General features: G+C 35.5%; 1 protein-coding gene across 3 annotated transcripts in view; it reads left to right on the forward strand.

Annotated features, from left to right (window-relative positions):
* PTPN4 (protein tyrosine phosphatase non-receptor type 4) overlaps positions 1-25,169 on the forward strand; it is a 111,653-nt gene extending 86,484 nt beyond the window's left edge. The window contains exons 16-28 of one of the 3 annotated variants that reach the window (XR_003541594.2): positions 232-391; positions 3,336-3,419; positions 3,499-3,555; positions 4,913-5,069; positions 6,380-6,546; positions 7,983-8,073; positions 8,159-8,220; positions 8,964-9,110; positions 10,699-10,815; positions 11,424-11,552; positions 13,011-13,159; positions 15,900-16,035; positions 18,567-25,169. Coding sequence is in view for 2 of the 3 variants with exons in the window: in XM_027725570.2 (XP_027581371.2) it covers positions 232-391; positions 3,336-3,419; positions 3,499-3,555; positions 4,913-5,069; positions 6,380-6,546; positions 7,983-8,073; positions 8,159-8,220; positions 8,964-9,110; positions 11,424-11,552; positions 13,011-13,159; positions 15,900-16,035; positions 18,567-18,653 (1,426 nt within the window). In the remaining variant the exon portion in view is untranslated. Of the gene's footprint in view, positions 1-231; positions 392-3,335; positions 3,420-3,498; positions 3,556-4,912; positions 5,070-6,379; positions 6,547-7,982; positions 8,074-8,158; positions 8,221-8,963; positions 9,111-10,698; positions 10,816-11,423; positions 11,553-13,010; positions 13,160-15,899; positions 16,036-17,439; positions 18,544-18,566 lie in introns of those variants that run through there. The other 2 variants (XM_027725570.2, XM_027725571.2) reach the window with 2 other exon arrangements.
* Positions 25,170-25,421: the final 252 nt, after the last annotated feature.

The raw sequence follows: 25,421 nt of genomic DNA on the forward strand, positions 1-25,421 counted from the left end.
AGATTAACTTGTTGGTTCTGTATACAGTTGCTTGTCAAGAAAAAAGCAGTAACATGTCCAAACATACACTTCCAATATATTCTGTCAGACTACATTTTTGAGATTTTAAAAATACACACACATCTCTCAAACTCTTGAGCTTCTTCTAACATTTTTGGTTTATTTGGAACCGTGAAAGAACTGTCAATATTTCATGATTGTTCCACTTCATACTTCTATTTTGGTATTCAGATCTCAAGAGACTCCTATAGATGGGCAGCCTCCTGCGTTACCACCCAAACAATTTAAAAAGAACAGTTGGAACCAAATTCATCATTCACACTCACAGCAAGAACTGGATAACCATATTAATGAAACATTTGATGTTCCTGCATCACCAGAAAAATCCACAGTAAGTTTTTGAAGCCATTTGAACGATTCTGCTTTTAATCAGAATGATAGTCCTGTTTTTCATGAGCTTGGTGCTGATGCATTTCAGAGAGTTGCTGTGTTTGTGCATTACCTTGCAGCATTTTCATTAAACATACTGTCCCTTCCAGCTCCTGCTGGTTTTTCCAGCTGCTGGAGTAGTCATTTGTCAGTTGTCAGCAAATCACTATGCTGGGATGGTTTTGCAAACATTTTGAGCATTAGATTTTAAGCAGATGCAGAAATTTCTACGTAACCTCTTCTTTGAAAACTTGTTTGCCATCAGTTTTAAAGAAGACGTTACAGACACTGCCACTGGTATTTAATCTAGGTTTTACCAAAAAAACTAAACCTGAAAATGCCTACCAGCTTCTGGAGTGGTTTTATCAGGAGCAGCTTCTTGGTTCTGTGGTTGCATTTCTTATCAGAATTTCCAAGAAAGAGACTCTGGCAAGAGGCTTGTGACAACAAATGTCAAAACATGAGCAAACATTCTTTTCCCACATTTAAGCACGTCGAGATGAATAAGCTTAGTCAGTTGATTATTATCTGACTGAGGTGAGATCTCACTGACCATTTTTGTGATTTTTTTGTCCTAGAAGTTTTCCAATGGTTCCTGGTTTTATACTGATGTGGGACAAGAAATATTTTGCAGGATGGGAAAACTCTTTAACATCCAGATACAGTAGCAATACTGTGTAAACAGTTTTGTCAACCTCAGGTTTTCAAAATTATGAGTTAATTCCCCAAATTGATATTTAGAAATGCCTTTAGTTTGTTTGCATTTTGAACTGTAAGCCTTAAGTATTCTTTCAGGCCTTGTAAAAAAGTTAAGATTCCCATAAAACCCCTCCTTAATTTCATAGCTGGGGTTTTATTAAAAGACCCAAAAGCAAAACTTTTAAGATTTTGAGCATTTGAGGAATGTTGTAAAAATTTTTGTTTTAATTAAATAATGAAACAGGGTTTGTAACAGTTTGTCTTCAGCCAGTGCTTACCTGAGTCTATTAAATACGACTTGGAATGATAACACTACTTTAGTCATCAAGTTTTTCTGCCCTGTATTCAGTTATTTTACCAAACTGACAAAAATAACTTTCAGTTGTTTTTTTAACTCCTTTTTGATCTGAAAAACCAACACAGCTGTGTGAGAATGAGATTCTTTTTTCTCTGTGCATTGTCAGTGTGATTGTTTGCTGTGCTCCAATTTATGCTGCCTCACTTAAGGCAGTGCGCTGTTGTAATTGAAGATCTAATTTGGTCTGCTGATGACTTTTTATTTTGGGGATTAGAGAAGAAGGAACACGGCACAACTGAAATTTTGTGGAAGTGGAAGTTTAGGATTTGGAATGTGGTTTTGCTTCAAAGTTGCTTTTCTGACCAGAATTCAGGTTCCTGCACCACTGGAGTCTTCTGCTTCCTCTCAAATATGTTAAAGAAAACTTCTCATCGTTTTGACTTCATGTAGCTGTGGAATTTCCTTTGTCTGTTTTGCGTGTGGAGAGTCTGTTTAGAAAGGTAGTAGGACAGGTGTGGGAATGACAACTTTTTACTCCATCTGCAGTCCCCAAGTATCCAGTCTGAGAATGTCAGAAGTATTTGAAAACAGGTGTGGCCAAAAGTCCCTTCAGTCAACCAGGTTAATGATGATATACAGTGCTCTTTTTGCATTTTTCATTATAAACAGTGGCTCAAAAGAGCCTGTTAAAGCAGGAAATTCATATTTCCTTTCTGTCTGGGGAGTGCAATGGCATAGAAGCTGCCAAACACTGCAGGTGAGCATGTTCATTCTGTCTGATCTCTCATGCCAGTGAGCACAGGCTGAAATGATCGGCACATGATCAGGCTTCCTAAGCACCCTTACTTCTCATTAATGTGTCTTATGCTGTTACTTTCCTCTCCTTCCCCAAATTTTTCATCTTTTCATTACTATGAATCTGTTTGAGGGATTTTTGGTTTTAACCAAGAACAAGAACTTAAAAAATCTGGAGCTGAGTTAACTTTTAATGAGCCAAGTTGTGCAGACTTGTTTAACCTATTGAACCTGCAGATCTGAAACTTTCTTACATTTAAAAATGTTCTCTTTAGTAAGTTCTGGGTGGGTTTTTTTCTTTTTTCCCAGTATGAGTTTTCTACTTTGGCTATAATTGGAAACATTGAAAACTTCCGTGAAACAGATTTCTTCAATACTGTGCATTCTCACTGTAGAAACTAGAAATATTAGCTGATGTTGAATCTGTGAAGTAAATATTGATGGGAACAAACTACAAATCACTGCAATTGCACTAAATTATGTCTTACAGATTAAAAAAGTATCTAGTATTCCTCAGCTTAGTGGTAGTTCCTTTAACAGTGTTGTTGTGATCCAAATAAAACCAAGAAGAAAGCATCTGAAGTTGTCAGAGTTGAATCAGTGCACAGCATGTGTCACAGTTCATACTCCACTACCTTGGAAATGGAATAAGGGATACGGAACCAAGATTTTGTTACCAAACTTACCCTTGCTTACTACTGGCATATTAGTGTTAATAGAAAAAAAGGGACACCTTCAGTTATTTTTCATCATATTACATTTTTATTGCAGCTCTTCTCTGTAGTCATAATTAAAACAAATTTAAAGAGTTTCAGTTTAGTAAGCTGTTTTTCTTAAGACTATTTGAAGCCAATTAGTCTTTTCTAATCCTGTTTCTTACTTTGAGTATGCTTTGACAGAACACACCTTTAACTTAGTTATGTCCAAGACCTTTAAATCTGAAACCTTTCCCTTTTCTGCAAAACTCAAGATGTTTGTACTATTACTTGATGTTTTCTCAAGTGTCCAAGAGCAATTATTTGATGAGGAAACTGCAGAATTATTAGATACAATATCCTCAAAGTCTAACTGTGAACAAAATAGATGTTAATGTAATATCATTTTTGTTTACTAGCCCAATGGTGGTGTCCCCCATGACAATCTTGTTATGATCAGAATGAAACCAGATGAAAATGGAAGGTTTGGCTTCAATGTAAAGGTAACAGTACATCGTTCGCTTCTATTAAGGTTACTTTTTTATATTCATGATCTGTTACTAATTAAATTTGTTTTTAAAGGGTGGATATGATCAGAAGATGCCGGTTATAGTGTCCAGGGTAGCTCCAGGAACACCTGTAAGTTGTCAAAAAGCAAACTTGGTAGCAATAGCTGTGTATCTTGAAGGATGTATTAAAAATGCTAAATTATTTCATAGCTGCCTATGAAAATTTTCTTTTGCTATAACATTATCATAACAAAGCAAATTATGTGCAGTAAGAATTTGATGGGGCTGCTTAACATACTTTTAAAGTTCTTCAATCCTCAAAAGTCATTTTTTCCTACTGAAACAAAGTTTAATTTCTGGCAATTAGGGGGCATTACAGATGCTCAGTATGCACTATTTCTTGAGCTGTGTCATCCTAAAAATAAATTTACTTTATTACTTTTTTAAATATAGACATTCAGTAATTTCACATAAATTATATACTGAAAGAGTGTTAAAAATAACTAAAATAGCAAATCTCTTACTTTAGTGACAGATGTAACCGAGTAAAGCCAAGATGTAGATTAAAATCAGACATCATGAATCATTCATCAGGTCTGATTGTCTGTTGTTACTGATGTTTAGTGACTATCAATAGTGTCTTCAAAGTAGGCACAATATTTTGTCAGTTTATTGCCAGAAATACTGACCTGGTATTCGACTGATTGGAGTCAGCTCTGTTTATATCTTTTAGAGTAAGAGTAGAGTGAACCATTTATTTGTTAACATTTAAGAAGTACAACTTTCTCTCTTTATTTTTTTGACTATTTGATACTATTGAAAAGTTTGCCAAAATCATTGTTCTCGTTCCTGTTATTATCCCTGAAATATTTCATAACATGAATAATTTTGGCTTTAAACATTCACCCTGTAGAGAGAAGATATTTGATAATGGCTTATGCTCTTTCTTTTCTGCAACAGTGTTTAGACTGTGATTACAATAACAATTTTTATGACCCGATTCCCCTCTGTGGGATTACTGGGAGTTGTGCATTGTCTTCAGTCCTTGCCTTACTCTTGCCATTACCGTTGTGATATTTTACACCTGAAGCATTTAAGCCTGTGAAATTGATGTGGACAAGGTTTTGTTTGCCATGTTACTCCCTTCCCTTCAAAGATAAGAACATTCTGGTCTTTAAGTGCCTATACAAAGTGTGATTCAAACAGAGGAGCTTTCTCTTTCAGCCAAGGAGTAGAGTAACAGCTGCTGAAAGATGTGTTACAATGACAGTCATCTGCCAGCTGCAAATGGGTTTGTTCATGTGAATGGTACTGCCTATGTATTGTGTAACGTGTTTGTCATTTGAATACAGAGCAGCAAACCACGGGAACTAGGCTGTTAGGGTTCAGGACCCCAAGTATAGTTACTTGGAGTTGGTACTTTAATGTTATAAACTGGTAATGGCTTGTGTTACAGATGGTTTGGGTTTATTCCCTCCTCCTCGCAGGCTGATCTCTGTGTCCCTCGTTTGAATGAAGGCGACCAGGTTGTACTGATTAACGGCAGGGATATAGCAGAACATACCCATGATCAAGTTGTAATGTTTATTAAAGCGAGCTGTGAGAGACACTCAGGGGAACTTGTGCTCCTAGTTAGACCCAATGGTAAGTAGTTTGTGCATCATCATAAAAAAAGAATCCACACCTTGCTCTCATTTCCTAACCTCCATTTTGTGTCCTGGGATGGAATGCTTAGTGTGTAAGAAAGAACTCCTGTCCTTGAAAAGAAATTGCATCAATACAGTGTATTGATCCCATGCTCTAAGGAGCTGTGTGTAGGTAAGTGTTGAAAACTAATCAAAAAGTCAGACATCAAATATTTCTAACAGAGAGCTAATTTAAATTTTGTTCTCACTCTCATTGATAAAAATGTCCAGAAAGCTATATGAATATTGAATGTATTTCATGAGGTTACTGTTATTCCCTTAAGGAAAATAAAAACCAAGCTCAAACAAACAAAAAACCCCTCACCAAATATTCAGTGTTTGGATGACTTTGGAGGTCAATGTATGCAAAATCCTTCCATACTTTTTTAAAATAATGCAAAACCAGTGGTAACATTTCTACCTGAGGAGGTTTAATAGAAGTGCTAAAATGCAGTCTAAATAAAAGCTTGCACAATATATTCACAAAATACACTGTTGGACCATACCCAGCAGATGGGCACTGGATTTAATTCTGCTGCACATCCCAATTATAGTACAGTTGGAGAGGAAAAAGCAAAATGAGAAACAGTGATGATTAATTGGAGTAGTTGAAATTACTTCAACAGAATACCTCAGCCAACTCATCAAAAAAATTTCCTTTATTCACTTATTTCCACTCCCCACTTACTTGTACTCTCATGCTGTGTGTAAGTTCTCTTGCAGCTTTTGCGTGCTTACTTTCTTTCTCAGATAAAATTACTAGCTTTGTTTGCAAATTTACTAAAACAGTTGCCCCTTGTGTATTGATTAACTTCGGATTAAAGCATGTGAGTTATAGAAGTGAGGAGTTACCAGTGTCCTCCTTTGTGGTCATGGGATATAATTTAAAAACAGGCTTTCGAACAGTGTGTGTCTCTGTTCATATAATAGAAGATGCATATTGTTTCTGATGTGAGACTGAGATTAGGGATTTATATCAGAAAAGGCAGGGGCATAACATTAGTTTTGATCAAAATTTTAGCTGTCAGTGATGTGCTTTCACTTAAAATTACTACTAAACCAAGAAAATAGTTTTATCATGAATTATAATGATCAGCAAAGGCTCCTTGTCCTTACTGACTGGTACTAAAATCAGTCTGCTAATAAATGTGGATTTTTCTACAGGAGGAACACTTGGGCATTTTGCTTTTTTAAATAAATTACTTAGAGCTAATGTTACTTGTCAAACAGCGTGTTCAGTCAGAGCATTCATACCTTTGCTTGTTCTAGCTGTCTATGATGTTGTGGAAGAGAAGCTGGAGAGCGAGCCTGACTTCCAGTACATCCCTGAGAAATCTCCACTCGATGGTGTCCATCAGGACGATAATGCTCTGAGGGAGTCCATGATTCAGTTAGCAGAGGGGCTTATCACTGGAACTGTCTTGGCTCAGTTTGATGTGAGTACTGTGTTGCCTGTACCTGTGTGCAAGTTCCAAGTCTCTTGGAATAGTAATTATTTTAAACAGAGCAGATTTCAGTTAAATTTCAGTAGTGTCAGCATCTTTTAGGAAAACAATTGTCTTACACTCTCAAAGAGAAAAATAACCAAAGAAAAAATCTATCCTGTATTGTATGTGCAAACTTACAAATACCTAATACCAGTCTTTAGTGTTATGAATAGCTTTATCGATTACTTACACTATTTGTGGTTATCAGGAACATGGTAATAAAATACTTTTATTGAGATAAAGACTGAAAAATGTCTGCCAAAATATGTGTTCTGTACTCAGACTTTCACTGCCTATCTAAGTTGCTGTAGGAACTGAATGACACCTGAGCTGTTGACATTTTATGAACATTCATAATGAGGGAAGGTAGAATAACCAATGGAAAATACAACCCTAATCTTAAGGGTTGATGTAACTATGTCTTTTATAAATAGTTGGGTTTTAATGACTTAGGACAGTAGTGCACTTCCTGTGGGACCCTAAAAGGCTGATTGCCATAGTCTTTCTTTAGCACCAACTCGTGCCTTGGAGATAGTCCATCTTTAATGCATGAGATCAAGTGGCCTAAAGCAGGAAAGCAGGTTTGTAAAACACAGCAGTGTGAATTCTGTGAATTCCTCACCAAATGGAGACCTAACATTTTATTATGCAACATATATTTATAAAATATATTTATATTAAGAGCTGTGGTAAAATTTACTTTTATATATAGAAAGAACAGATTTTTTCAAAGGTATTTAAAATTCTCCTTAAACATACGTTTTCAGTCTCCCTAGCAGGTTGAAAAGTTTTTGAAGTGCTTTTTATTGAACCTGGATCATTTCACTGATATTGTTTGTAGCACAAGGGTTGTGGCAGTGCATGACTAAAGCATGAGAGGGCAAGAACCTCTCAAAGGAGATTTTGTGCAAGAAAAGCACAGGGTAACCCGGGATTTGCTCTACAGTTACTGAAATATAGAAGGATATCCTGGGGGGGGGCAAAACCCAAGTTAGACAACTGCCATGTGGGCAGATGCCTATAACACAGCACAATCTACTTGCCCCAAATTACCAAGTGGAATGTCATTATCAGTCAATTCCCTTACCAATACACAATATTATTTTTTCTCTGGATTGGTGTTCTTATGGAAACTTGAAATTTACTGTTCAGTTTGTCTTTAAGCAACTTGTGGCTACATTGATCATTTTCAGTGATCCCACAGCATAACTAAATTTGTAATGCTTTCTTTTTAAAAGTATTTTAGTGTTAGTTGAAGCTACTGTTACTTAGTAGTTTATGTTCTAATAAGTACCTGGTTTTAGAAAAAAATTCTCTTTAGGCAAATATTATAATAATGGGTCTATTGCATCTGTGATGTTCTGACCATCAGTTTTGTCTTTTAGCAATTGTATAGGAAAAAGCCTGGAATGACAATGTCTTGTGCCAGATTACCTCAAAACATTTCCAAAAATAGATACAGAGACATTTCGCCTTGTAAGTATGTCTGTTCGTGTATGTGCTCTAAAAGTGTTTTGCTGTGGTTGGTAATTAAGTAACGGATTTCTAAAACTTTTTTCAGATGATGCTACACGGGTTATTTTAAAAAGTAATGAAGATTACATCAATGCAAATTATATAAACGTGAGTAGTATTTTTCAAAAGCACTTCTGACAATAATTTTGCAGTTTTCCCTTGAAAAAGTTCATTAGATAATTCCTTTTTTCCTTCATAAATCTAGTTCAGCCTAGAATGGCTGCTAAACCTGTAAGTCAAATGGTTTGAAATTTTATTGTAGATATAGTTACTTCCTAATGTTTTGTGGCAGGTGTTTTCATAAGTGCTAAAGTCTAGCCCTGCATTCGAATGTGAAAAAATGTTAACAGAAGCCCTCTCTAGAGGAATTAGTTCTTCTTTGCTGATTACATTTGTGACAGTAGTGTTCAACATCAGTAAAGTCTAATCTGGCAGCACTTTCTTTTGCATCTTTTTTTTTTCATTGGTAGTAACAACAAAATTACAGCTACTTATTTTACAGAAATTAAATTTTGAGATCAATGTTTTAAAAGCTAGTGTCAAAGCCCCACGGAGCAAGAAATGTTTGCACCTGAATTATTTGCCAACTGCTCTGTCATTTCTGTTTTCAACCACTGATCTTGATTATGGCAACTGCATAACTATCAGTCAAAATGTTAAGTATACTGGAATCTTTGTAGTAATTTTGCCTGTGAAACACTTAAAGAATTTTTATCTGTGCCAGTCCATATTTACTAGCCTTAAGAAAGAGAATTAATGTCATGAATGGTTTTTTTATTGTATTAATAAATGTTTGATGCCTGACTTCCATTTGTTATAGGAATTGAAATAATGACTTTGTCTTCTCTTAGATGGAAATCCCTTCTTCCACAATAATAAACCAGTACATTGCTTGTCAAGGTCCATTACCGAACACGTGTCCTGATTTTTGGCAGATGACTTGGGAGCAAGGCTCATCTATGGTTGTAATGTTAACAACTCAAGTTGAACGGGGCAGAGTAAGTAAAACATTTCCTTAAATACCACTGGCATAATCTTAAAGTACTGTTGGTGATTAGCCTTTAAAAGATTAGATGAATATACTATTATGGCTTATAATGTGCCAAGGGGATAAGGGGAAATGGTTTTAAACTAAAAAAGTGTAAATTTAGACCAGCTGTAAGGAAGGAGATTTTACAATGATGACGGTAGGACACTGGCACAAGTTGCCCAGAGAGGTGGTGGATGCCCCATCCCTGGAAACACTGAAGGTCAAATTAGATGGTGCTCTGAACAACCTGATCTAGCTGGAAATGCCCCTGCTCATTGCAGGGGGGTTGGACTGGATGGCCTTTGAAGGTCCCATCCAACCTAAACTGTTCTAGGATTCTATAACCTTTTTTCATAAGGGTAGTGCATTCCTAGTACTTTTGCAATGATGACTCTTAGATTTTAAACCTCTGGATGTTATTAATGAAGCTAATATTTAAACTTAGTTCAGTTCTGAAATGCATTGAAGTCTTCATGTATTTCGTAAAATATCTTTAGGCTGCTTTGTTTGATTCTTTGTTGTAAAGTGAAAAGCAACTAGAATTTACCTTCATAGAATTTTTTCTCCAAACTTCACATGAAGGACCTCCAAGAAGTTTAATGTTTTCATAGATTAGTTCTTTGATAGGTAGTGAAATTAATTTTTATGACACCCTAACACAGCTTTTAATGTTAAGATCCCGTGCCTGGATGGCTGTCTTATCAAGGATTCTCTTAAAACTTGAAATCTAAGATTTTCCATAAAATGTTATTCTGTGGCTATAAACATTTGTTTAATCATATGAAAGAATCATTGTCCTTTAATTTCCATATAAAATGTGTAAAAACAGAGTACTACTAATAAAGTAATTAGAGTTATGAATTACTAAAAATAATTGTGTATGGTGCTGTAAAAGTCCTCAGGTGTGTTTTGTGGTTTGTTTGGTTTTGGTTTTGTTTTAAACTATAGTTTCTCCTTAATAGCTTTGGTTTTTATGCAGCTTTATCCTTTGGAGACAGGCAAAACAATCAAGTCTGGTAATACATGCAGTGTAATTCCACAGTTATTGAGTTTATAGTCTGGAGCATTCAGAGTAGCACTGGCTGGTTAAGTGTGTGGACAGAAATGATAGTCTGGAAAAACAGTGTAGTGGAATTCCTCCACACTCAGGATTTCTTTTGAAGATAGATTTATAGTAGGTTTTAGTTGTTCTGATCAACTCAGACTGTAGTTCAGCTGTCTGTATATATTCTGAGTTTTTAACAACCATATATTTACTGGGAGGTCAGGCCTATAAATACAATTAAAATAATTGAAGGGGAGTTGCAGCATTTTTAAACCATTTTTCAGTGACTCAGTGTTTGGATGATGCTGCCTGTTCCCAGATAAACATGATTAGAGGGAATTTCAGTACAAGTGCCCTTTTAATTTGAGTTTTCTTTGCAGATCTGCTAAGAACAGACTTGCAATAGCAGTTCTCTGAGGTTCCCCCACCCCTTCGATAATGATATTTGTGGAGTTCTTTGGAGAGCTGCTTAATAATGAAATAAAAGGACTTATCTGTCTTATACCCATAGGCAGACTCCCTGCTCTAAAGCTGATCATGAGGCTACTGACATCACTATCACTGCATGCCGGGATGTCTCAGTGGAGCAGGAAGTCTGCAAATCTGGCTGCTCTTAAAGAATCGCCAGGTGGGTTGGAAATACAAAAGTACACTTGAGCTGAAATTACCTCTGTAGTTAGGCATTTAAGCCATTTATCAGAAAATAGTGGTGTTTGAAGTTTTCATTCATATTTGATGACTTGATTGAGAGTCTTTGAAGTCCACCATCTTCATCCCCCTAATTTCTGCATTAGCTTAGCAACTTTCTTGTTGCTTATCTCTTTTTTTTTTTTTTGTCATTTGTTCTTTTCCCATATAAATGTGCTTTGAGAAGGACAGATCAGGATTTTGGAGGTCAGAAATGTTTACAAAGCAGCATCTTTGTCACTCAAGTGTTAAAATGGAATATTTATAGATAAATTTTTTAAAAATTATAATGAAAGTTAAAGGCATCTATCTTCAGTTAAACTAACTGCAAGATCTGGTGCATGTGTCCTCTTGAAAAGAGAACCAGGAAATCTCTGTGATACTTTATTTTATACAGTAATTAGGTAGCAGTCTATTTGGTAAGTAAATTAATAGTGATTACAAAATGATCAAAGTAATCTTTAATGAACACAGGTATAAAAACTAGAGAGGATGAAAATAATACTCTGAATTTAAACACAGGCATCTTTAAAAATGTGTTGACTTTAGGTTAAATGCCATCAGTACTGGCCAGAGCCATCAGGAAGCTCATCATATGGGAACTTCCAGATTACCTGCCATTCAGAAGAAGGAAATCCTGCTTATGTCTTTCGAGAAATGACATTGACTAATCTGGAGGTAAAATCATACTATATTTTTATGTACTAATCTACAGAATCCTTGCATACTAGCTAAAACGTACTTAATCAGACTTTTCAACTTGATGGCATATCCATATAAATAGAACTGTTTATTTCTAGAAGCCTTTAGAAAACTACTCATATTGTCATGTACTTACCTAGTATAAATTCTGCTCTTAGAATGATAACAAACCTTTCATAAGCAAAAATATCACAGACTCATTCTCCCTAATCATGGTTTTAAATCACATAAAAGATACATTATTTGTCTTAAAAGTCTTTACTGGTGTCTTTCATGCCCTGGCCAAAGAAAAAGAGTATTTAAAGAAGTTGAGAACCTTGTTGGTCTCTGGATGTTTTCAGAACATGAGACACTAGAGGTATTTCATCATCGCAACTGAAAGTCTGTCTTTGTAGAGGCAAACAGGTCTTAGTAATTCTGTCTTGAAGAATATGTGAAAGTAGATGGAAGATAAATCCTGCTGAGAGAAAGATGAATGGGAATTGATGACTACATGTAAACAAGAAGCTTAACATGCATTGCATGATTTTCAGGGCACGTGTAGTTTTCAGAGACTTCCCAGCTAGCATTTCAATCTCAGAAATGTTTGGAAATGAGTATCTGGAATTTAGTTCACATACTCATTTCTGACTGCTTGAGTTACCAGATGAGAGGACAGTTTTATAGAGCTGCCTTTTAGTTGATTTGCAGTTAAAATTCCTTCTCTGTGTCCTGTTGAGACAATTGTTCATCTGTTATCAGCAGTGGAACCTCTGTAAATGAGTCAGTGCCTAAAGGCTATTTAAAGTGCAGTAACTCCTGCCCTTTGAAATGCTGCTCTTACTCTGGTTGTCCAGCCTGTCTCCTCCACTAACCAGAGGCCTACTGATTATATTTGTGATATTAGAGCAAGGACAGGAGGGAGTGGAAAACAAAGTCATTCTGCATCTTAGGTGTACTATGCAGGGTAAAAATAAGAGATGCAGATAAAGCCAAAACAATGCTGCTGTTCACACAGGGTCTGAAGGAAAGCTTCTATGTCTGACAGCCCTGCCTCTTCCCTCCCTACCCCAGTTCTGTTGTTTGATCTAGATAGTACCTCTCTCTGTTAAATTTGGTTTGCTCAGAATTTGACCACCTTCTTGTAGTGTTCAGTTAAATTGTTGGTATCCCTGAACCACTTTGCTATTACATGACACGTAATTTTTTAACCTTGAAGATGTAAACATTTGTGGATTGCCTTTTTTGTTTTTAAGCAAAAAAAAAAAAAAAGTAATTACAAAATTCAGGATGACCAATGGTTAATAAAGTGCTGCTAGTTGCCTGAAGCCACTTTTATTATGGGTAAAAATTGCTATAAATGTACTATTGATTTTTTTTAATCATTGGTTTTGGCTTTTTTTTTTTAAAATGGGACCTGAATTACCCTGGAATAAACTTTTTGTTTCTGATTAGAAAGAGGAAAGCCGCCAGCTAACCCAAATCCAGTATATAGCATGGCCTGATCATGGGGTTCCTGATGATTCCAGCGACTTCCTAGATTTTGTGTGTCTAGTGCGAAAGAAGAGGGCTGGCAGAGAAGAACCTGTTGTTGTTCACTGCAGGTATCGATTTTTTTTCCAACTTTATTAAATCATCAAACTGAACTTATTTATCATCAAATGCTTTGTTGTCGAAATAAATTGTGTCTGCTTTGGGGATAACAGGAAAACTCAACATTGAAATTAAATATTGAACACGGTAATCACATTTAAAAATTTTGAATATCTACATGCGTTGATCTGTGCAGGGAGTTTGCTGAAGTGTTTTGTTTTGTTCACAGTTTAAATGCTTATGTTAACAGTCTACATAATAGAAATGGCAAAAGGTACTTGGTAACCACGAGGAATAGGTTTCTATTCTACAAAGCTCCAAAATAGCAGTATAAATGATTCATAGTGGAAAACATGGGTTGTTTATGCAATGATCAATTAAAAGATATTTTCTCTCAAGTCTTCACTCTTAGACTACATGATCTTTTGATACATTGAGCCGTTTTTCTCAACAATTTAATTTTGTCATGAATTAAAATAACTGTTATTCAGATCTTTATGTGCACATGAAATGTGAGGTTTGCTTTTGTGAAATATTTTTTGATAGCATTCTACATTCCTATAGTGAATTTCAAAATCTTAATACTTTAAAATACCTAATTAGTGAACTAGAATAATACATAATGCCAACTGTTTTCAAATGAACATGTGCTATCACAATTCTTGGTAAACATTTATATAAATAATATTTGACCTCTAAATTCCTGAATACTCCCCAGACAGTGTTCCTGAGCCAGAAGTGCATCGTTGTTGTTTCAGAGAGAAGCTGAGAAGTGTAAGGGATAAAATTAATTTAAAGACTACGAGTAAACTAGACATTTATTGAAGAAGATGAGAGAAAAAGGTTTTCTCTTTTTAACACTTTGTGCATCAGAAATTGTGTTTCATTGCGTTTGCTCTCTTCTGCTTTAGGTGGTTCAGGGTGAATCTTACTGACTAGGGAAACTAGTACCAGAATGACACTGTCTCAGTTGATGTTGTTTCTTAGCTTCCATTATTGATACACTTTTTGTTAATATGGTTGTGAAAAAATAGTGAAAATAGCAGCCAAATACAACTTCTATGATATAAAGTGTGCTATCTGCAGAGAAACGGGAACAACAACGTTGGAGAGTAGGAACAGTTTCATTCATGTCAAGGAGACACCAGTTCAGCTCCACACTGATAATTTCAATGTATAATTGAAACTTGTGTAAAAGTTTTATGTTTCACAGAAGAAAAGAGGTAGAATATCACAGTTCAGCATAATTTACTTAATTGGCCCAACTTGATGGCTCTTGGGAAGTATAACCAAATTCCAGCAGAGAGTCAAGCAGAAGGAGCCCAGGTGTTCCTCCATATGGTGCATGCACGCTATTTTTAGCATCTATTCAATATAATTGGACAAGGCATTAGTGCAATGAAATTTGTTTTCAGAACTCAGCCATCAGCTTTAGTGTGAGGAATCCAAGTAGCCAGTAGAGAGTAGCTTTTGTACAGTAATCATTTCAGAAATAAGCAGTCCAAACCTATAGATTGTAAGGCAACAAAAACCTTAAGGAATCTGAAAGGTTTTTGTAACATTGAGCTACATAAAACACTAGTTTCTAGGTTGTGTCATGTGGTTATTTTCATTTTTACAGGGTCTTACTAGTTTTGTTGAACAGTTTCTAATTGTTGTTCTAGGTGAGATGGTAAGCCACCCATCCTGTCCGTGCCCTTCATGATTTTCATGTCCTGTCTCATGTTCCCCTCCATCAGTCAATGATTTACTTTTCCAAGCTGAAGAGTGTTATCCTACCTTATATTTATCATAGGGAAACTATCACATTTTTCATCATTGTTGTTGCCCTTCTTGAAATCTTTTGAAGTTCTAAAATGACTCATTAGGTTCTTTGACATAACTGTTCCTGTTCGGATTTGATAAAGCATTCTGCATATGAATTCTATACGTATAAATTCTAGGAATATAAAATGCTCTTGAATCACTTTATATAACCAGCACATTTACATATTGTCCTAAAATTCTCATGACATCACTGTAATATACAGTAGCTTTAATGCCACCTCCTGGACAAAGATTTGAATAGTAGTTTGTCCAGGCTTAATTTGAAATTATGCTTCAAAATCAGAACAATTAACTTTCCAAGTTTGGAATGTTTATATTAAGTAATTTAGAAACAAATACTTTCATTTATTGACTGAAATATTAGTTGTATGAATTGAGATAATGCTGGCATTTGAAAATATATATTTGGTCCTATATTCCAATATAGAGAAACACTGGTTTAATATTTCAAAAGTGCAACATGAATTTAGAAACTTTGAATTTGATTATCAAGTTTAAGGCTAAATATTCAGTCTTTAAGGCTTGCTACTTGTGGAAAAGTTTATGTGTATATAAAACAATTCAGATAAATCTTTAGATTTGTTTTATTTTTAATCTAAATATGATTGTAAGCTGTCTTAACAGTTTTGACATATTGAGATGTATGTGTTATGGTACTTCCTTGTCTTGAAGGGATTGCTTCTGCGTATTCCTTTTCAATCTATAAAAGTTAGATCTCTATTGTACTTTTTAATACTAAGAAATATTGTCATCCTACAGAGGTTTCTAGTAATTATTCTTTTCCTTATTCTGAAATAGGAATGAACAGGATTTTATCACAATGATCAATCCTGAGAATCCATGAGAAGGAAGGTCTTTAAGTATCAACTGTGCTCGACACACTTTGTTTCATTTTCCATTCTGTTTTGTTGTTGCTGTTTTCAGTGCTGGGATTGGACGGACAGGGGTTCTGATCACTATGGAGACAGCCATGTGTCTCATTGAGTGCAACCAGCCTGTTTATCCATTGGACATTGTGAGAACCATGAGAGATCAGAGAGCCATGATGATCCAAACACCTGTGAGTATCATCCTTGCTGTTTTGTGTTGCAGAACAATAATTTCCTATGATCTAGTCATATTAGATGGATTTTTAATATACTTGCTCTTGATCATATTGCAGAGATCGCCTTTAGCCAGTGTAGCTGTAGCCTTAGCTCCAGGCAGAAATAAATTGTTAAGGCTATTGGAAAGGAGCAATTATCTAAATTTCTATAGAAAAAACTTGGAAAAAAAAAAAGCAGCAGCTGTTTCAGGGATACCTGGCAATTAATGACAAAAAGGATCAATTTTCAGCAGTGTAGAAATCACACAGTGGAGAAAGCAGGAGCCTAATGCCTGACAGTAGTATAAAAGCTAAACACAGAAAGATCCAAGACATGCAAGGAAAAACCTTCAGTGATGAAATTCAGTGATTTTATATTGCCTTAGTGGAAACAAGCCTAAACTGTGCCCTGTACGGACTCAAAGGGAAATAATCAGAGAAATAATATTTTTAAAAATCAGTGTAATTAAATCTGATGCAAGATATATCGAAGTAATTCCAAGTGTATTTAGTCTAAAAACAAAGTGCCTTTCTACCAGGACTCCTTTAGGGCTTTCTTGACATTTGATGTATCTTAAGGTACCAGAAGTTTTCTTGCATCTGTAATATCTAAGTTTTTTGAGATAATTGATGTTGCTTTCATATATTATATTTCAAATCTGCAAAAGTTTTAGAACAGATTTAGAAACTTTTTATTTGTATTAGTCAGGTATTGCTCATCTCTGAGAGCAGAGATGTTTACATTGTGTTTACATTTTTAGAAAATATCTAAGAAGGATCTAAAGGTTGAGTTGTATTGCCTTTCAGAAAGAAAAAAAAAAAGATTTGGACTCTTGGTTGTTTCAATCTTTGACCAGTTCCAGGGTTTTTTTGTTTGTTTTGGGTTGTTTTTTTTTTAAATGAGGAATCAATACCATACTCACATATATGGTATTTGAAAAGAAAGTATGTTGAAGGAGAAAAGGCACTAGATCCAGTATCAAATCACAATTGCCTGAAGGTAGTTACTGTAGTAATTTCATGTCCTTACTGCTGTTCCTCTAATCAAATTTGAATAAACCTTCTGTGTTCTCTAGAGAGCATTGAAGCTCAAAAAAAGTATCTATGTGTCTCCATTTCTAGGTCATTAATCATTCAGTGCTGCTGAATTCATGTTCCAGTATTCATGTTTTCCTAAGAAAAAAGTTGTATTATTCAGGTAGCTCAGGAAGGATGAGGAAGGTGATCATACATGAAAAATAATAAAGGATGGCTCTTGCTGTTTGTGATAATTCTGCTGTATGAATAGCTATGTCTGTAGCATGTGTAGAGAGGAAGAAAGTTTTATTAGTAAAGGTAGGAGTTGCAATGGTAAGGGGTTTAACTGTATTTTTTTCACAGGATGTGCTAAAATTCATCTGGTCTCCTCATTTTTCTTAGAGAACCCAAAATTTTCAAGATTCAGTGAAAAGCAAGTGTTCAGTGCATCAGAGGGAGAAGGGCTAATAAAAGAACTGTTTGGTTTTTTTTAAGATTTCATAAACATGAGCTGTTCCAATTTCTCCTCGTCCCGGGTTCGTGTGTCCTGCAGGATTCCCTCGGTGTCCGCACGAGGGCGCTGTGGGAGGCGAGCTCAGGCTCCTTCGGGAGCACTCGGGCAACACACAGATTTTACACAACTGCATATAGAAATTTAACTATTTAATATACATGCGACATTACAGTGAATAATGATCCTAGTACTAAATATGTTAATGTTCCCATTTAAGATCTGCCATCACTAATTACTGGATAGAGAGAGCTGTTCTGACAAGGCAGGTGTGCTGGTGTTCTGACCAGCATATACATATATATATATGTGTGTATATATAATAATCCACACGTCGTGCAGGATTCTAAGTTAGCTTTGGTGCTTTGCATTTATTTTTTGTTTTCATTATATTCTCATTTGGTTACTCTTGAGTTTTTTTACTACTATTTGTTTAAAACAAACCGTTAGTGGCCTCTGTGTATGCAGGTGCTAGACTTGAATGCATTGAAGAGTTAGACATTATATAATGTTAAGAAACAGGAGTTCTGGCTTTCTAAAATATAAAACAGTTTTCTTTTTTATCAAATTCTAAGAGGGAGATGCCAGTAACATGCCAGAATCAATGTAAGTATGAAAAAGCACTTTGAAACTATAGTTTCTAAATCCAAGGGCGTGGAAACGTCAGGTCAGTGGAACTTCAGCAAGGAAATACAGAGCAGAAAATTACTAAATAGGTGATGTTGTAATAATAGCACTGGGTTTGTGGGTATGGCTTTTGGCATATATTTCAAAGTGCCATTCATCCTGTTCTTCTGTTGAGAAACAAAATGCTCTGATAAAAAGTTCCTGTTGTGTTGTTTCCTAAACTAGCTTTGAAGCACAGTTCAAGTTCTGTCAAGAGAATGGGATGGGGAAATCTTAGAGGCCTTTTCTTCTTCCAAATGACATTTTTCAGTTACATTTCTTTCCTATTTACTGAATCTACTTTCCTTTTCAGAGTCAGTACAGATTTGTATGTGAAGCTATTTTGAAGGTGTATGAAGAAGGGTTTATTAAACCTTTACAAACATCACTGCATAAGTAAAGAGCAAAAAACCTTTGATATCAATTGAGGAATCCTGTCCTCTATAATGAACTGGCAGCATTCTTTGTGCCATAATACTGCTTGCAGGAAATGATAGTGAAGTACAGCAAAGAATTGACAAAGGACTTTGAAAACTTCAGCACTGTTGCACTTTACGTTGAAACAAAATCAGTCTCTGAAACTCTTCTAACTTTCATCTGTTTGAAGACTTTTTTTTCGTGATTTGCTCCGAACAAACCATGAACTGAAAGAACTAATTGTGTTCAGGGTAATCTACGATATTTCATTGTAGTGCCATATACTGCGCTTCTGGTTGAATTGCTACAAACAAGGCTTGGAATTACTTCACTCTGTTTTACACCCATGTCTCTTAAAATGAAAAACAAACGAAAAAAATACACTAAGCCATGGTCTTTTTGCAGTGCTAGGTTTATTTACTATGTACAGACTCTCACTGTTTTGTTTTTTACAACATTAGCAATATTGCCAATACTAGATGGATACACACTGCCTACTGATGCAGCACACCTTGTCCTACACCCTTACTAGAGACCAGCTGGTTGTTAGAGGAGAGCTGGCGTTTGTGTTAACCCAGCAGTAGCTGCATAATGCCCACTTACCAGCATCTTGTACAAAATAATAACAATAAAAGTTTTAAAAAAAACCCCAACATATAAATAAACAGCATTTCTATGACACAGCTTGTGTGTCATACACTGGTGTATTCTGGTTCATGTGACTTAAGATTACGTGATGGGAACTAGTGCATGCATTATGTCTTAACCCCTTAAGTGCCTTGAGACTTACAGCATACATCCAGTGAAAGGCACTCATGATTCCATGGGGGTGGTATTGTCCTGTCATATTTATCTTAATGGGTTCAGATTTTAAAAACGGCCCTTGGTGCTTGGAGTGTGTTACCGCAAGGGGTCATGGAAATACCATTCCCTCTTTCCTTATTCAAGTACCTATGTGCTACTCTCCATAGCCAAAGCACCTCTGCCAACTTAATGAATGAGCATTGTATGCTGCTGTGTTGTAATTATGTGAAAAATCTGACACATTCCTTCATTCCTTCCAACTTGTAACTTACTAGCATCTGACTATGAAATGCTGGTAGGTCATTAGAAGCTGATACTTTGTTTTATCCTTTTATTGATAATAGCTGTCTTAGTCAATTAGACATAACTCTTTAATAGCACTGATAATTAAGTTGAACTTAAAATCAGATGTGATTTAATTCCATTCTCTGCTAACTAACTTGTTAAGTCCTCATAGTTGATTTCAAGCCATGTTCGTACAGGTCTGCCTTTTATTTTTTTTTAATTTGTTTGGGGGGGGGAAGGAGGAGAACACTATGAAGTTATCCCAGAACTTAATTTTGATTTCATGAAGACCCCAGTCGCCTTCTGTTATGCTTGTGCAAAATTGTTCCAGTTGGTATGGGTTGCTTCTTATTTAAGTAGGTAGAAGATTTGTGAGAAATGTCTCTCTGATACAGTATCTGAGCTCATTCTAAAGATGCATAAATGTCCCTGTTTTTTAATATTTTTCCAGTATAGGAGAAACCAAGTCAGAAGCAAGGTATCCAGTGTAATATACTGTAAGGAAAAAATCAGTCACTTCTTTGACTGCCCTGTGACAACATAACTTTGTGCCCTCTATTTAAAAGTTTTAATTTATTGTATTGGTTTCCTGAAAATGTTTATCCATTAAATTTTGTTGTAAGCTATATAGAGCATAGAATTAAAATGGAAAGTTCTACGCTAAATAATTTTTAACTATTGAAGAATTATATTGTATAATATACTGTGTTCTATGGACATTTGAAACAGATCAGCTATGAACTATTCAGTGAAAAGGGATTCAGGCAAAGTGAAATCCTGGCTTATGACTTAGTAATAAACATGAACCACAATGCCAAATGGAAGATAGAGTTTTAAATATTTTTAGAAAACAAAATAATATTAGGAGGGCTGTGGCCCTGTTACTTATATTTCTAGATTTGATGCTTAAGTCAATATTGTCCCTCAGTGAAAAATAAAATTTACAAGAATCTCTGGATCTGATAAACTGAAAAAGAGTAACATGGTAGCTTTAATCTCAGTTATATTTTAAGCCATTTCCAACAAAAGAAAATTCTTCTTTAGAATTCTCCTCTAGCTTCCATGTGATGAGGTTATTAGCTGAGTTGCTGGCTAGTTAGAAGGTTATATTAAACTCAGCACTTAATGTCCAAAAAGTAAAATAATTCATCCATTATAGTGAAAGAAATTTTCTTCCTAGTCAAGTTGTAAACAAAAATAGCATTTGCCCTGTTATTCTGAGGGAAATCGGAAATGGAGTTTATAGCAACATTGTATAGTGTTGGTATGTCACATATTTAAATATTCTTATGTAAAGTTGCCAAAGCAGTTCAAGTTCAAAAGTCCCATTTATACCACAATTAAGTGTGGGATATGTATTGGTCATCTGTCGTTGCTGTTTTAATTACAGACACAGGCAGGAATAATAGGTCTCTTCAAAATCTTCCTCTGCACTGACTTATATTGTATTAACAGTTGCACTGGGGAAAAAATTGGAACAAAGTACCTACTCTTAGTTAATTGGCCATCAGTGGACTCAGTGGCTTTTTGGCTTCTCCAAAGCCAGGATAATGGTAACCAAAAACTGATTAGGAAAGAGAATAGCACTGAAGCCTTTCTGCACCATAAATCAAGTGTTTAAATGTTTCTACCTGTTGTGGTATAAATGGCCTTTAAATATTTTTATATGGCCAAAAAAAGCAAAACTGCTTAATATTTTACTTTGGGTTATGAAGATCTGTATCATCCTTAAGAGTTTTTTAAAGAAGTTTTTGTATGTTTCATGCTGTACAAAACATGAATGTATCTTTCAGACATAATGACTTATAGACCTATATGTGATTGGTGTTATGACTGTTGGATTTTATGAATAATTATTTTCATACCATTTGATTAGGAAAAATGTTGGGTGGGTGTGGGAAAGAGTATGTTTGTAACACTTCCATGATACAAATCCAGTTAAAAAGAAAAAAAAAAGTAGTTTTCATTGTAAATAAGAGCAATATTATGACAATTTTGTGCCAATGTAAAATGTTAAGACTTTTGTTTTTTTCCTTGTAGATTCAGATTGAAAACTACCACTACCATCTCTTGTTTAAAGCGGATTTGAAGGCGGTTTTTTTAGCAGAAAGATATGGGGCTGTGGGGGAGGGCTTTTGATTGTTTTGGGGGCATTTTTTATTTTTGCTAAATATGAAATAAGATACAGGTATTCTTTAATAAACCACCTACAGATTGTCAGCCAGTCCACTTTTAGAAATACTCCTTTAGACATCTCAGATAACAGAGAGCTGAAGAATTAATTTATCCTGAATTTGGCAGCATTTGGTATTTTCAATCACTTGCAAGTCTTAAGCAGTAAAATACTGCTTTTTATGCCTTTTATTTTTATCTATTCTCTCCCAGTTATGAAAAAGAGAAAGCCTGATTTTTTTTTCTCACTACATTTAATGCTCACTGACATTTCTTCCACATTTCTCTGTTAAATCTTGAAAGCTTATATGCCATATAGATAAAGCAATAACACTTCTTCTAGAATATCTGGATTACAGTCTGGCATGCTATCTATTAAAGAAAGGGTGAGAAAGCAGTTGGGAGATTAAGGAACATGAGGAGTTTGTTATGGAACTTGTGTAGCTGGCAACTTTCCGTGGAGACCTTCCAAAAAGCATCGTGGTACCCATGGACAGGCCAAAATGCAGCGGACCTGCTGCAGGTGCACTGCCCAGGGAGATGGGAAGGAGGGAAAGCGTGGCATAGAGATGTTGGAGCTCCAGGTACACTGTGGAGCTGAATTATGTGATATTTTTATGCTTATGCAGTGTGTGTGCAGGTGTGTGGGGGATGTTGGATGGCTCAGGGAATTCGCATGAGCATGAAAAACTCGACAGATCCACCAATGCCAAGTGAAAGCGGGTTGTCCTATACATATGCTCTAGTTTTGACTATAGAGCCACTATGCAGGCAATCTTCAAGCCCCTCAGCCCTGAGGATAAAGGGAGAGATTTGGTTGTGGTCCAGATGAAAGTTTTGCTTATTTAGACTTCCACCAAGTACAGGAATAGTGCTGTCTAAGGTCAGTTGCAGTCTTTTTTGTAGCTCACATCTCAGGTCCCCAGTTGGCTGAGTGGGGTGTATTTGCCAATTTTAGTACCCATCTTTTGTCTCGAGACTGGAAAAGCTCTTTTCCATTGCTAATTTTAGCACTAGGACCCAGTATTAAAATCTGGTAAAAACATATTTATTGATTAGCTGTGGATCTTGCATGAAATTGCAGGGATTTATAATTAGTGGTGATTGGGAAGCTGCTAGAAGGGAGAAATGGTTGGTTTGTTTCAGTGTAACTGTTCTGTCCAGTCTCAGTTATTCCACTGCAGTTAGAAATTGAAAGTCATTTTTTTGTTTAGCAGTCTGCAAAGGAGGCCAGTTCTATATCACTGGATTTTATCTCTGTGCTTGTTGCTCCTACAAGTGTCCATCTTTTCAGTTCGTAAGGCTTCTCCAGCTACAAGTTTTGATCTGGTGCATAAAGCTGTAAGCTCTGGCTATTGACTTTGGCATGTTTTGCTTATTGAGTGCCCAGTGGAAAAAAAGGAGACATAAATCTCTTTCAAAAAAAAATCTGAAATTTTCCATTTAAAAAATTTAAACTTTTCGATTAGTAGCATCATTTAAAAAAAGGTCACTAAAATATCTCTGATTCTGGTGTGCTGTAGCATCAACTGAGTTTCCATGGACTGGCTGACAGCTTGTTGGTTGTGGTATTTCGTATTTAGCAAGCTTACGCATTTTAAAGGGTAATTTTTCTTGAAGCATTTTGATGTTTGAATAGTAGCACTTTATGTCATGCTTACTACTGACTGAACTATTGGACAAAATAAACTGGGGTTGGAGAGAGATGCTTAATGGGTTTCTGTGCAGAGATGATTTGGATTACACCCTGGTACGAATGCTTTCTCTTGCTCCAGCCATTTCTTGTTTATTGTTCATGTGTTTCTGAGGGACCTTCAGAAAATAGATATTAGCAAGATAATTCTGTCATCTCAATTTTCCTGTCTTAAAAAGAATATGAAGCCTGCATTTGGGGTGTGGGGGGGAAGGAAACAAAAAGGTGCAAATAGAAGCCTACAGGGTACTTGTAAACCTATCTCTGTGATCTCTCTCAGTGAGCTGCAAATTAGCTTGTTTACTGTAAGTGTTTCTGCTAAGCATTATTTTTAACATTAGATCAATTACCTGGAAATCAGTATTTTTTTTTTACTTAACTTATTTGAATTTTGGTAACTAAAGATAATGCACAAAGAAGTTTAAAGAAGTCACCCTTTTACACCTAGGCCAGGGGCCTGAGACATGAGTGAAAGGGTTAAACAGTTTACATTGAGCTGTTGTTTTCTTTAACTAGAATATATCCACAAAGACTAGACTATAAATGATCCAGTGTGATTATCTCGGTACATTGGGGCACCACAGGAACAACCCATAATAATCTTACAGGAAAATTAAGGTAAGAGAGTGAAGGTTTTGTCTTATCCGGTGTATCCAGATTTGTTTTCCATTTGGTTTGCTTCATTTACCAGTGATCCCATTTTAACCAGTCAATTTGGCAGGGCTGTTTGTGTAAGGTTTGGGGGTTTTTTCTGTAACAGGTGCTATACTATGTATAAATACAAAGGGAAGAATATTATTTAGATCATTATTAACAATCAGATGGTGGCAATATTTTTGCTAGTTACTTCTGGTAATTAATTTGCATTTCCAGCTGCGGCTTTCAGTTGTCAAATTTCATCTCAGTTTCATACTGCTGAATGATGGACTGCAAGTGTGGAGTAAATCATCTCAGACTTGTACAGCTCTTTTGTTGTTTGGACTAACTCTTGTGTATCTTAATTAACGTTGGGGGGATGCAAAGGTTCTTCCCATAAGTAGACTTTTGCCTATAAATTTGTTTAAAAGCACATGGCGGGGAGGAAAAAAAACCAAGCCAACAACCTAAATGCACCATCTTGGCTAAGCAGCCGGGGTGTTGATGGAAAATGATTGAAACTTGAAATTGGTCAACACTGGACAATGTGAAAATAAATTCAGCTTTTGTCACTGCAGCTACTGTATGCTTTAAAGGGCCTTATGTATTTGTCCTCATTTTGATAAAATGAAATTCTTGCCATTAAAATGATACACTAATTTCTACCGAAAACCAGCAGTTCCCAGGATAAATATGCTAATTAACATTTAACAAGTCTTGTTTTAGTCTTAAGTAAAATTTCATTCTATTATGTGAAAAAATGCTGTTATGCATATTTTGTGGATATATTTAATTTCAGTTGACAAATAGTTGTCTAGGTACAGACTTGAAAATATATATATAGTTTACTTGTGGATCTTAATTGTTTAATTGCAAAATAAAGATGTGCTTTAGTAATTTAAAGTTTAATTTTTTGTGTGATTTTCTTGCTGCTCTACACACAGTTTTACTGTGCTACATTTATACATGTCTGATGCCAGATAATGTTCACATTGTGTTTTACTTCTTGACATTGTATGACATAAATACATCCCTATGGATAGAGCACTAGAAGAGGATGCTAAATTATCAGGAATTAAATTGTTTGGTTACAGTGTCAGCCTACATTTTTTTCCATGAATTTATATACGGAAAGTTTTTCTCTAATGGAAGAATAAGTTT

Source organism: Pipra filicauda, unplaced genomic scaffold (assembly GCF_003945595.2).
Source record: "Pipra filicauda isolate LSUMZ 115617 unplaced genomic scaffold, ASM394559v2 scaffold10_size6260569_pilon, whole genome shotgun sequence".
Lineage (NCBI taxonomy): Eukaryota > Metazoa > Chordata > Aves > Passeriformes > Pipridae > Pipra > Pipra filicauda.